This window comes from Hyla sarda, chromosome 12 (genome assembly GCF_029499605.1).
Source record: "Hyla sarda isolate aHylSar1 chromosome 12, aHylSar1.hap1, whole genome shotgun sequence".
Lineage (NCBI taxonomy): Eukaryota > Metazoa > Chordata > Amphibia > Anura > Hylidae > Hyla > Hyla sarda.
The window spans coordinates 2845201-2859212 of NC_079200.1; the positions used below are offsets into that span (position 1 = coordinate 2845201).

At 43.9% G+C, this 14012-nt stretch overlaps 1 protein-coding gene across 4 annotated transcripts in view; it reads right to left on the minus strand.

Annotated features, from left to right (window-relative positions):
- Positions 1–237: 237 nt before the first annotated feature.
- Positions 238–14012, minus strand: part of NDRG3 (NDRG family member 3) — a 51584-nt gene continuing 37809 nt past the window's right edge. For 2 of the 4 annotated variants that reach the window (XM_056549245.1, XM_056549243.1), the window contains exons 12-16: positions 12666–12713; positions 10571–10606; positions 8341–8392; positions 5490–5528; positions 238–530 (exon numbers count right to left, since the gene is read on the minus strand). In XM_056549245.1, the coding sequence (XP_056405220.1) occupies positions 346–530; positions 5490–5528; positions 8341–8392; positions 10571–10606; positions 12666–12713 (360 nt within the window). In that variant the 3' untranslated portion in view covers positions 238–345. Of the gene's footprint in view, positions 531–5460; positions 5529–8340; positions 8393–10570; positions 10607–12665; positions 12714–14012 lie in introns of all 4 variants that reach the window. The other 2 variants (XM_056549246.1, XM_056549244.1) reach the window with 2 other exon arrangements.

Below are 14012 nucleotides of genomic sequence, written 5' to 3' on the forward strand. Positions count from 1 at the left end.
GAATTTATGGTGTGAAAGGAGCCTTATACCGAAGGAAATCCAGAGAAGCACAACAGGTTTTCCTTCTTATTATCCTTGTGTTAACATTAAGACAAAAACCAAAAACTGTGAACCCAAGTTGGCTACAAAACAAATCCATGAGATTCAGCGCGTCACAGAACAAGTGCAACCACAACAGAACTCCAGGAATGATACAGGGGAAGAATTACTGCAGAAAAAAAGGTGTCAAAGACTAAACGTGATCAAGAATCCTTCATGCACAAGTTACATGTCGAATGGGAAGAAGGTTAATTCCAGAGCCGCTGGGGGTCCGCATGGGTCCATAGTACTGGGGGGCGACGTCGTCTAACAAGACAACTCCAGGGTCTGAGGAGCCTCCTCGTGGACGTCGTTTGTCAGTGCGGTGCCTGGCGTGGCTTCTAGCGTGGCGTTGCTGGTTAGAGAGCGGCTTCGGGGCACCTCTGTGGAGCCGCTGCTGGAGGCGGAGTGGGTGCGGGCGCGCGCCAGCCTGGTCATAGTTGATGTCGGCACTGGAAAGAAATAAAGGAAATCCTCATGAACACAGCCAAGGAGATAAATCTGATCTACGTCTCATCCATCAGAAACACAGTTTATTGTATGAAGCAATAAACAGGACTGACTGGATGCTGGGGGTTGTAGTACATTCAGTGCCCGGGCAGCTCAGCACAGCTTTGAGCCCAAGAGGTTACGTTAAAGGGGTATTCCTGTAAAAAAATAACTTCTTCATATCAACTGGCTCTAAAAACTGATTTATAAATTATTTCTATTATAAAAAAATCTTAATCCTACCAGTACTTATCAGCTGCTGAAGTTGAGTTGTGCTTTTTTTTATTGGTATTTCAATGATATAACAATAGGCTTTGGAATAGTTTTGTTATATAAAGTTTGTGAATGATGGCTTTATATCAGAATACAAAGTCAAAATAAAATGAACTCTAAATTATAATGTGCGTTGCGCTTTTCTGTCAGCAGAGAGAACTGTTCTCAGTCTCGGGAACTGTCCAGAGTAGAAGCAAATCCTCACAGCAAACCTCTCCTGCTCTGGACAGTTCCTGAGACAGACAGAGGTGTCAGCAGAGAGCACTGTGGTCAGACAGAAAAGAACAACTCAACTTCAGCAGCTGATAAGTACTAGAAGGATTAAGATTTTTTTTAAATCATTTACCAGTTGATGTGGAAAAAAGTTATTTCCATGGAATACTCCTTTAATGGGATCATTAGATAAGATACGATGTGCGTTCGGCTGTACACGTACCTTGTGCTGAATAGAAAACCATGCAAGTGCTACAAGTAGTAAGTGAACCCTTTGGGGATTGCTGCATTGATTATTAACATGTCTGATAGTTATCGCTCTCACATTTGTAGGTAACATTTGTATTGTTCATCTCTTATTTAACAGAGTAAACATCCACAGTGCAGGGAGCAGAATCTCAGCTGCAACTCACGTTCAAAACTGCTAACTTTGTTGAGAAGCTTTTAAAGGGGTACTCCGCCCCTAAACATCTTATCCCCTATCCAAAGGATGGGGGATAAGATGTCTGACTGCGGGGGTCCCGTCGCTGGGGATCTCTGCTGCTGCACCCCAGACATCTGGAGCTGGATGACTGGCAATGAGGGGCGGAGACTCGTGATGTCACGTCAATGCAAGTGTATGGGCGCGACCGTGACATCACGAGCCTCCAGCTCTACACGCCATGCTCTAAACGAACGCCGGGTGCAGCAGGGAGATCGGCAGCGGGACCCCCACGATCAGACATGTTATCCCTTATGCTTTGGATAGGGGATAAGATGTTCAGGGGCAGAGTACCCCTTTAAAGGGGTACTCTACTGGAAAACTATTTTTGTAAATCAACTGGTGCCAGAAAGTTAAACAGATTTGCAAATTACTTCTATATAAAAATCTTAATCCTTCCAGTACTTATCAGCTGCTGTATGCTCCACAGGAAGTTGTGTAGTTCTTTCCAGTCTCTGCTGACACCTCTGTCCAAGTCAGGAACTGTCCAGAGTAGGAGAAAATCCTCATAGCAAACCTCTTCTGCTCTGGACAGTTCCTGACATGGACAGTTGTCAGCAGAGAGCACTGTGGTCAGACTGGAAAGGACTACACAACTTCCTGTGGATTAAGATTTTTTTTTTAAATAGAAGTAATTTACAAATCTGTATAACTTTCTGATACCAGTTGATTAGAAAAAAAAAAAATAGTTTTCCACCGGAGTACCCCTTTAAGACAAGGACTCTTGGCACCAGAAAATAAAAGCATTTTTCTATGACATTGAAGAGGGGTTTCAAAGCCCCTTTGTCAGCCAAGCAGAGACAGGGATTGGAGCCTGTCAGCTGGAAGCAGAGCCCAGTTTTCAAATTTGACACCTGTGCACAATTTGAGGGCACAGCACAGTAATGCGATTTGGAAACAGGGCTCAGCTTCCAGTTGACTGTCACACAAACAGATGAGAGGGAAAGCAAAGAAAGGTCCCAGCCCTCAGCATGTCACATTGTTGGGAACACCTCTGACATTTGGTACCATCCGTATATCTGTCTGGGCTTCCATATCCTAGAAAAAGCTTTTATTCTTTGGTGCTAATGGTCGAAGAGTCATTTTCAAACCCCTGAACACCTCCTTGTTTCCCCTCCCACCTCTGCTTGATTGACAGTCAGCTGAAAGCCGAGCCCTGTTTTCACTTATCCCACCTACACAATTTGTATGCACAGTGCAGGAATGAAACTTGGAAACAGGGCTCGGCTTCAAGCTGACTGTCAATCAAACAGGGATTGGGAGGGGGAGTAAGGAGGTGATCCAGTCACCAGGTTTGCATCCGGAGTTGTCCCTAGGAGCAGCGGGAACGGGTGCGTACTCTTAATCTTCCCAATCAGGTTTGGCTCCTCTTATGTATAGATCTGAATTAAAAAAGCTGAGCGCTGCAGTAAATACACAATGTATTTTATATAAACAACCCCAACATACCATTGGTATTTACCATACTTTATCACATACTGTAATAGTACCACAGGGGACTTTAATATAAAGTGTTAAAGGGGTATTCCGCTGCTCAGCGTTTGGGACAAACCATTACGAACGCTGGAGCTAGTTACGTCATAGCCCCTCCCCCTCAATGCAAGTCTATGGGAGGGGGCGTGACAGCCGTCACGCCCCCTCCCATACACTTGCATTGAGGGGCGGGTCGTGAAGGCATGAGGGGGCGGGGCTATGAATTCACAAGCTCCCGCCTCCAGCATTCAGAACAGTTTGTTCCAAATGCTGAGAAGCGGAGTACCCCTTTAAAGAGGAGATCGGAACAATCACATAGCAATTAGTTCTTTGAGAAACACCGGGGTTCACTCACTTTCTTTCTCTCTGCACTGTGGGGGTTTACCCAATACTTGAATACAACAGTTTGTGTTATCAGAGTAAATTGTCTAATTAATCAATGCAGGAATACCGATCATTCCAAGAAGGTTCACTTACTTTTTCTTGTAGCTGCGCCCCCGCAACATGTCCAGGGGGGAATCAGACGGCTGAACCTGCACATCACTTATCCATAGGGAAGAAAAGGTTTAGGATAAGGATAACATGGGGGCTTTCTTCCTGGGTTGTGTCTACTATTGCTGCAAACTCTACACAGACACCAAACAGTTGTGGCCCGGATAGTGGAAGGCAGCCGCCATGTTTTACTAAAACTGAACAACCCCTTAAAGAAGCACTCCGGGTGTTTTCTTTTGCCCATATCATGCACACTCACCATGACTAAGTGTACAGCACAATCTGTTTTATCCCAGCACAGCTGCATCAATATGTTTTATTACTGTAACTTGGTCATGTGATCACCAGTCTGACACTCAAAATCAGCATTTGATGCAGGGTCAGCTGACATCCTATAAACTACAGGACGACATTCCCTATAATACCCCTCACAGCTCCATCTGTATACTGCTGCTATCTCTATGGGATCAGGATATATAGTAGTTATACTCCTCCCCTCCAGCTCCATCTGTATACTGCTGCTATCTCTATGGGATCAGGATATATAGTAGTTATACACCTCTCCTCCAGCTCTATCTGTATACTGCTGCTATCTCTATGGGATCAGGATATATAGTAGTTATACCCCTCCCCTCCAGCTCTATCTGTATACTGCTGCTATCTCTATGGGATCAGGATATATAGTAGTTATACTCCTCCCTTCCAGCTCTATCTGTATACTGCTGCTATCTCTCTGGGATCAGGATATATAGTAGTTATACTCCTCCCCTCCAGCTCTATCTGTATACTGCTGCTATCTCTATGGGATCAGGATATATAGTAGTTATACACCTCTCCTCCTGCTCCATCTGTATACTGCTGCTGCTATCTCTATGGGATCAAGATATATAGTAGTTATACACCTCCCCTCCACCTCTATCTGTATACTGCTGCTATCTCTATGGGATCAGGATATATAGTAGTTTTACACCTCCCCTCCAGCTCTCTCTCTATGGGATCAGGATATATAGTAGTTATACACCTCCCCCCAGCTCTATCTGTATACTGCTGCTATCTCTATGGGATCAGGATATATATAGTCGACTACACCTCCCATTCAGCTCTCTGTATACTGCTGCCATCTCTATGGGATCAGGATATATAGTAGTTTTACTCCTCCCCTCCAGCTCTATCTGTATACTGCTGCTATCTCTATGGGATCAGGATATATAGTAGTTATACTCCTCCCCTCCAGCTCTATCTGTATACTGCTGCTATCTCTATAGGATCAGGATATACAGTAGTTATACACCTCCCCCCAGCTCTATCTGTATACTGCCGCCATCTCTATGGGATCAGGATATATATAGTTGACTACACCTCCCATTCAGCTCTCTGTATACTGCTGCTATCTCTGAGGCCGTGTTCACACAGACTTTTGTTGTGTTCTATTTTTTTGCTTAGATTTTCTCAACACCGTGGCAAAAATTGTGATTTGTGGTTTTTACTGTAATTTGCACAACTGCAGTAAAATGTCATTTTTACCACAGTTTTGGAAATCATTTGGCTGAACTCCAGCACCAAGAAGTGAAGAAACCCCCCCTCCCCCCCTCTCTGCAAAAACAGAGAAGGGAAATGTAGGCAACATTGGAAGTTACATCCAGTATGGTGTCTATCCCATGCCTGCCACACCAGCTAAAACAGGTAAGCACAAGGCATACACAAGAATATCTACATTATTCTCTAACTATAGCCTATGCTGCAGAAAAAAAATAATAATAATATTCCCAGAGTGCTTCTTTAAGTCATATAAAAATCAACCCCTCAAAGCACGAATACAAGACGTCGGCATGCACCATGCAGGAACTGTCTATAGACACCAACATGCCGAGCCACAGTAAGAGGAAACTACGGAATACAACATCCACCAGCAAAAGCACAAGTCATATAGTCTAATGTGTCCAACAGGAGCCACGACGTACTGAACACCTTCCCGCTGCACTACAGATACCTGTTTCACTGCTCAAATGACTGAGCGTAACGTATGGAACTGTGGGGACATGTAACAAGAGGAAAGGGCACACATAGGATACAGTTAGGAGCACAAGAAATGGACTTGATACCAAACTACTCGTCAATTATATACAAAAATAAGTGCTCTTCATTCCTTATGGGAGTCTTTCCCAACCAGGGGGCCTCCAGTTATTGCAAAACTACAAATCCCAGCATGCCTGGACAGAAAAAAGCCTGTCTGCCTCCTCCGGAGGATCCACACTGCCCTGGAAAGGTAAAAATCAAGGCTTCCCTCTAATCCAGTGGTCTTCAACCTGCGGACCTCCAGATGTTGCAAAACTACAACTCCCAGCATGCCCGGACAGCAAACGGCTGTCCGGGCATGCTGGAAGTTGTAGTTTTGCAACATCTGGAGGTCCGCAAGTTGGAGACCACTGTTTTAATCCCTGAAAGGTAAATCAAGGCTTCCCTCTAATCCCTGAAAGGTAAATCAAGGCTTCCCTCTAATCCCTGAAAGGTAAATCAAGGCTTCCCTCTAATCCCTGAAAGGTAAATCAAGGCTTCCCTCTAATCCCTGAAAGGTAAATCAAGGCTTCCCTCTAATCCCTGAAAGGTAAATCAAGGCTTCCCTCTAATCTTATCCCTTAGTGCCGTGGTATTTATACTGCAGCCCTGCAGCTTTTACAAAACTGCATCTCCGAGCATGTGGGAGTTGTAGTTTTGCAACAGCTGGATGCACCCCAGATGGAAGACACTGCCTTAAAGGGGTACTCTGCCCCTAGACATCTTATCCCCTATCCAAAGGATAGGGGATAAGATGTCTGATCGCCGCGGTCCCACTGCTGGGGAGCCCTGGGATCCCCACTGCAGCACCCCGTCATTACTGCACAGAGCGAGTTCGCTCTGTGCGTAATGACGGGCGATACAGGGGCCGGAGCAGCACGACGTCACGGCTCCGCCCCTCATGACATCACGGCCCGTCCCCTTAATGCAATTCTATGGCAGGGGCCGTGACGACCACCACGCCCCCTCCCATAGACTTGTATTGACGGGGGCGGGCCATGACGTCACGAGGGGCGGAGCCGTGACGTAATGATGCTCCGGACCCTGTATTGCCCGTCATTACGTGCAGAGCGAAATCGCTCTGCGCAGTAATGATAGCGGGGTGCTGCAGAAGCGATCCCCGGGGTCTCCAGCAGCGGGACCCCCGCGATCTGACATCTTATCCCCTATCCTTTGGATAGGGGATAAGATGTCTAGGGGTGGAGTACCACTTTAAGGTCTTCAATACTTGCAGTCATTCATTAAATTCTTTACAGAGGATAAAGATGGGTCACTGTCCAGTCATCAGAACCCCGGTCCTGTAACCGGCCATACACCCATGGGGCCATTATATGGTTACAAAAAATAAACTCTCCATCCAAAAGTAGTATTTCTATTGAATGACTGCAGAGCAGAACTGATACAGGAAGTATATCCTATGATTTTCCATTATAAAAATAATTTTGGGAAAAAAAATTACGATTAAGAAAATCATAGTGGCTTTGTTTCCAAAAAGAGCGCCACACCTGTCCTCAGGTTGTGTGTGGTATTACAACTCAATACACAAAAATCTGAATGGGCACAGCTAAATAAAAAGGAAAGAGGGGGTGCAATGACCGCTAAAGAGATCCAATATATACAGAAGAGATAAAGAGGTATTACAACTCTGCTCCATTCACTTCAATCAAACTGAGCTGCAATACCACACATGACCTGAGGACAGGGGTGGAGCTGTTTCCCGAAGAAAGTTTTTTTAAATCTTTGATAACCTGTTTTAATCCTATAGATGAGAAAAAGAGAAACTAAAAAGAGTGTGAAAAGGATATACGAAAATACATATGGCTACTTAAAGGGGTACTCCAGCACTTATCCACCGGACTCCTAAAATGTCTAAAAAGTGGGTGGAGCTTAAAGGGGAATTCAGGTGGAAATGTTTCTCAAATCAGCTGGTGCAAGAAAGTAAAACAGATTTGTAAATCACTTCTATTTAAAAATCTTAACCCTTCCAGTACTTGTTAGCTGCTGTATGCTAGCTTGACAACAGTGCTCTCTGCTGACACCTCTGTCCGTGTCAGGAACTGTTCAGAGCAGGAAAGGATTTCTATGGGGATTTGCTTCTAATCTGGACAGTTCCTGACACGGCCAGAGGTGTCAGCAGAGAGCACTGGTCAGACAGAAAATAAATTCACAAATTTCTCTGTAGTGTACAGCGGCTGATAAGTACTGGAAGGATTAAGATTTTTTTAATTGTAGTAATTTACAAATCTGTTAAACTTTCCGGCACCAGTTGATTTGAAAACATTTGTTTTCTACTTGTTACCACTGGAGTTCCCCTTTAATGTGAAAGGGGAGGGGCCTCTGAAGCCTTGCAACATTTTTATAATTCATGACAGAACTTTCCATAACTCCTTCATATGTATTATACGGCCATTTGTTAGCGCTTTTCATGCTGAATGCTAAGACCGCCATCTGAATAAGGACTCATGTCTGTAGTGCTGGACCATATAAAATCAGTGTTTCCCAACCAGTGTGCCTCCAGCAGCTTCAAAACTACAACTCCCAGCATGGCCAGACAGGCTGCTGAGGGGAGAGGTAAAAAGCCTTGATTTACCTTACAAGGACAGTGTGGGACCTCTGGAGGAGGCAGACAGGCCTTAGGGGGTCTGGACATACTGGAAGTTGTATTGTTGCAACAGCTGGACCCTGGTTAGGAAAGGTTCTACTCAACCCAACTCTGATAATGACAAAGCCAGAAATGTAGTACTAAGGGGTCCTGGGTCCTGAAAAGCAGAATTGAACGGACTTACTGTATCCCATTCCTTGGACGAAATATTTCAGGGCCTCGGCCAGCTTTCCGGGCTAGAGAATAAAATAAAGAGAGCGGCATAAATACAATAATACAGCGATTCACAAAATGTTATAAAATATAGGTCTAAAGCCGCCCCCTACACCCTAGATAGCTGTCAGCCTGCAGTTTGGTTTACAGCGATTCCTCCCAACTCCCACCACATACACGCTCAGCTTAACTGAGCGTGCATGGATTTCCAGTGGGGGAGAAGGAGAAAGCCGCTGCCAGGCACCTGCAGAAACAAATGATGGAATAAAATACCCCTTTGTTCTCCTGACATTTGGTGTTAAAGGACGATACCCATACACAATAGATCAGTGTAACCCAACCAGGGCGCCTCCAGCTGTTGCACAATCTGCTCCTGCAGTGCACGTGAACTTTTATTACTCCCAAAAACACAATCCTAATACAATGTAACAAAACGAAAATTCAAAATCCAACACTGAAAACCGTGCAATATATTTATTTTTTACAGAAAAAAATAAATAATTCAATAAAATAATTATTTCATGTTAAAAAAATAAAAATCTATGTTTAGAAATACAATTTTAATAAAAAAACAACTAACTTTTATTAACGACGCAGGACGTAAATGTACGTCCTGGTGAGGTGGCACTTAACGCACCAGTACATACATTTACATCCTAAACACAACCACGAGTATCGGAGCAATGCTCGGGTCATGCGCGGCAGGTCCCGGGCGCGAATGTCCGCCATTAACCCCTCAGATGCAGACTAATGGCAGAGGGAGGTCCTCTCACCTGCCTCCGTCCATCTCCCAGTGTCTTCTGCTCTGGACTGAGATCGAGCAAAGCAGAAGATAGCCGATAGCACTGAACAGTATTAACAATCAAGTGACTGAAATAGTCCCCTATGTGGACTATTAAAGTGAAAAAAAGTAATTAAAAAAAAAATGTGAAAAAATTGTTAAAAAATATATTAAAAAGTTTTATATATGCAAATGTGGTACAAAAAAAAATTACAGATCACAGCGCAAAAAGTGAGCCGTCATACCGCTGCTTATACGGAAAAATGAAAAAGTTATAGGTCAGAAACATAGAGGGATTTTAAATGCACTAATTTGGTTAAAAAGTTTGTTTTTTTAAGCGGTATAATAGAAAATTATATAACATGGGGATCATTTTAATTGCATTGACCCACAGAGTAAAGAAAACATGTCTATTTTACCGTAAATTGTACAGCGTGAAAATGAACCCTTCTAAAATTTGCTAAATTGCGGTTTTCATCCCACACAAATAGTATTTTTTGGTTGCGCCATACATTTTATGATATAATGAGTGATGTCATTACAAAGGACAACTGGTCGCGCAAAAAACAAGCCCTCATACTAGTCTGTGGAGGAGAATTTAAAAGAGTTACGATTTTTAGAACCAAGGAGGAAAGAACGAAAAACGTAAAAATAATATTTTAAGGCCCAAATGGGCAGAGTTCTTAAAGGGTTAATCTATTTTGATCAATCAGTTCCGAGTGTCTGGACATCAACAGTTCAGGAGAACGAGTCGGGAGAAGTGTGCACTCAGCCCGTTCTTTCCCGGCTGTGTCACATGACCTGGACGGACTTGCTATAATAATCTATGGGTCCGTCCAGGTCTCAGGAAGGGGAGCGCGGCAGACCGTTCTGAACATTCAGACGCAACCAATACATTTTTGACATTTACTAGGGCAGAATTTCCCAACCAGGGAATGGGCCTGCAGCTGTTGCAAAACTACAAAGATCTGTCTTCCTCCTCCAGAGGATCCTCACTGTCCCTAAAAAGGTAAATCAAGGCTATTCTTTCATCTCATCCCAAACAGCGGCCTCCAGCCGTTGCAAAACTACAACTCCCAGAATACCCGGTCAGCCAAAGGCTGCTGGGAGTTGTAGTTTTTTAACAGCTGGAGGCACCCTGGTTGTAAAACACAGTATTAGGGAGATGCAAACTTTTTTTTTTTTTATTGCCCAAACTTTGTGAATTCTTTAGTAAATGGATTACGTTTTGGAGACCGTGTGTAGCCACGCCTCTTTCTGGAGATTTTGGCGGACCGTACTTTATTTTAATGCAGATTCTGATGGAGGCAGCGTGCACAACCGGATAAAAAAAAGTCAAGATCACAATAGTAAATCGGGTCTTTTTATATACCTGAACCTCTTAGTACAGTATAAAATATTATAAAACATTAAAACCAACCTGCACGGCCTGTGGTAATCCTCCGCAGTCCGCCATCTAAAAGACAAATACAGAGAATCAATAACAGGTTAGGATGTGATGTCACAGTATTCAGTCCAGAAGTAGGAGATCTGGATTATTGTTACGTTTATTTGGTTTTATGGGATTTTATGTGTATATTGTCCTCAGTACTTGTGCTATAGATAAATATGGTACATTCAAAAAGTCTTCACCCCCCCGGTCACTATATACAATGTATCCAGAAAGTCTTCACCCCCGATCACTGTATAAAATGTATTCAAAAAGTCTTCACCCCCGATCACTATATACAATGTATCCAGAAAGTCTTCACCCCCGATCACTATATACAATGTATCCAGAAAGTCTTCACCCCCGGTCACTATATACAATGTATCCAGAAAGTCTTCACCCCCGATCACTGTATAAAATGTATTCAAAAAGTCTTCACCCCCGATCACTATATACAATGTATTCAAAAAGTCTTCACCCCCGGTCACTATATACAATGTATCCAGAAAGTCTTCACCCCCCATCACTATATACAATGTATCCAGAAAGTCTTCACCCCTGGTCACTATATACAATGTATCCAGAAAGTCTTCACCCTCGGTCACTATATACAATGTATCCAGAAAGTCTTCACCCTCGGTCACTATATACAATGTATCCAGAAAGCCTTCACCCCCGGTCACTATATACAATGTATCCAGAAAGTCTTCACCCCCGATCACTATATACAATGTATCCAGAAAGTGTTCACCCCCCCATCACTATATACAATGTATCCAGAAAGTCTTCACCCCCGGTCACTATATACAATGTATCCAGAAAGTCTTCACCCCCCCATCACTATATACAATGTATCCAGAAAGTCTTCACCCCCCGTCACTATATACAATGTATCCAGAGAGTCTTCACTCCCGGTCACTATATACAATGTATCCAGAAAGTCTTCACCCCCGGTCACTATATACAATGTATCCAGAAAGTCTTCACCCCCGGTCACTATATACAATGTATCCAGAAAGTCTTCACCCCCGGTCACTATATACAATGTATCCAGAAAGTCTTCATCCCCGGTCACTATATACAATGTATCCAGAAAGTCTTCACCCCCGATCACTATATACAATGTATCCAGAAAGTCTTCACCCCCGGTCACTATATACAATGTATCCAGAAAGTCTTCACCCCCGGTCACTATATACAATGTATCCAGAAAATCTTCACCCCGGTCACTATATACAATGTATCCAGAAAGTCTTCACCCCCATCACTATATACAATGTATCCAGAAAGTCTTCACCCCCGGTCACTATATACAATATATCCAGAAAGTCTTCACCCCCCCCGATCACTATATACAATGTATCCAGAAAGTCTTCACCCCCAGTCCCTTCTGTCTCATTTATTATGTTGCTCCTTGTGTTTCCATCATTTTACCCCCAATCCCCCATAATAAAGTGATTACAAATATTTACCTCATTTATTAAGGAAAACTATAATCTCACAGTGACATAAGTATTCATACCCTTTACTCAGGACTAAGAAGAAGCTCCTTTGGCAGTGCTTACAGTTGCCAAAGTCCTGAGCAAAGGGTATGAATACTTATGCCAAGACTTTTTCCTTTTCAGTAAAGTACCATATTTGCTTAATTATAAGAAAAGCTCCCGGATTCCTCTTTGGTGGCGGCCTGTCCCACGGCTCCCGAATGAACATCCCAGGAGTACCTGGCGCTGGGAGGAAGTGATCTTTCACTTGATGATGTCACTTCTTCCCAGCGCTCTATGGCACATTATGGTGAACGCCACCGGGTGTATGAAACTTTATACTGCCCCATGTGACTGGATGTATGTGCAGGATCGGTCAGTATTAGGTTGTGTGTTCTCACCCCCTGTGGCCCTTCTACAGAACACTGTCTAGACCAGTGGTCTCCAACCTGCGGACCTCCAGATGTTGCAAAACTACAACTCCCAGCATGCCCGGACAGCCGTTGGCTGTCCGGGCATGCTGGGAGTTGTAGTTTTGCAACATCTGGAGGTCCGCAGGTTGGAGACCACGGCTCTAGAGTAATAAACAGTAGTAATAAAGTTACCTTTAGTAGTGTTGTTCTTGTTGGATCTAATCTGGAGTTGCATTCTACCTGCAAGTGACCAGAAAATCAGGTAAGCGTTAATATAACAGATTTGAGCTTTGTAGCCAATTGGCGTGGATTTTTCATCCAATGTACATGGCACCATACAGAACCACTCCTGGATAATTTTTGCCCATATAATGTACATTTACTGCCACTTTTCCTGCAGTGTTATCTGTTTCATCCCAGCTCTGCTCAGGGATGTGGAATTCCTATCACCCGACGCCCGGGACATGCAGTTCCGGGCAAGTGAATTTTTTCCGCCCCTTATTCCGGCTTCGGGCAAGCAGAGCCGGACCTGACAAGCATGGCGGCGCTCTGCAGTCTGTATGGAACGGGCTCCCGACTCCTGCCCGCTCCACATTCTGCAGCCCCCGGCTACTGAGAACAGCCGGGGGCTGCATGCGTTAATAGCATGCGGCGATTGCTGCGGCTGGATATTAACCCTTTAGATCGCCGCTGTCAAAGCTGAAGGGACATGTGAATGCTCCCTGGTGGTCTAGTGGGATGGATTGTCCCCGTGCAGCATGATCCACCCCCACTGGACCTCCTCCTAACATACCGCTGTTCCCTTGTTTGTAAACATTGGGACTGTCTGGAACTTAGCGTGTCATATGACACCACATGACTATGCCAAATCACGAGAGGGCTGAGTAGTCGCAGGAGAAGACCTCTTGTGATATGGCATAGTCATGTGGTGTCACGCTAAGTTCCAGAAAGTCCCAATATTTACAAAACAAGGGAACAGCGGCATGTTAGGTAGGAGGAGGTCCCAGCAGCACAGGAGTGAGCACAGGCCCCTCATTGAGGTTTACATAAACATTTAGATTATTTTTACTGTACATTATATATGCATTAAGTATTGGTCGATTACTGCACTTTATTCTTGTACTATTGGTGATGATGCTTTTATACAAATGATTGTTGATTGCACATTTTCTGAGGATCTGTATCTTTGTTTACACTGATGATGTCACAATGTACCTCCCCTTTGTGGGAGTGTTGTACCCTATATAAATGTCTGTTTACACTGATGATGTCACAATGTACCTACCCCTTTGTGGGAGTGTTGTACCCTATATAAATGTCCTTACACTGATGATGTCACAATGTACCTACCCCTTTTTGGGAGTGTTGTACCCTATATAAATGTCTGTTTACACTGATGATGTCACAATGTACCTACCTCTTTGTGGGAGTGTTGTACCCTATATAAATGTCTTTGCTTACACTGATGATGTCACAATGTACCTACCCCCTTTGTGGGAGTGTTGTACCCTATATAAATGTCCTTACACTGATGATGTC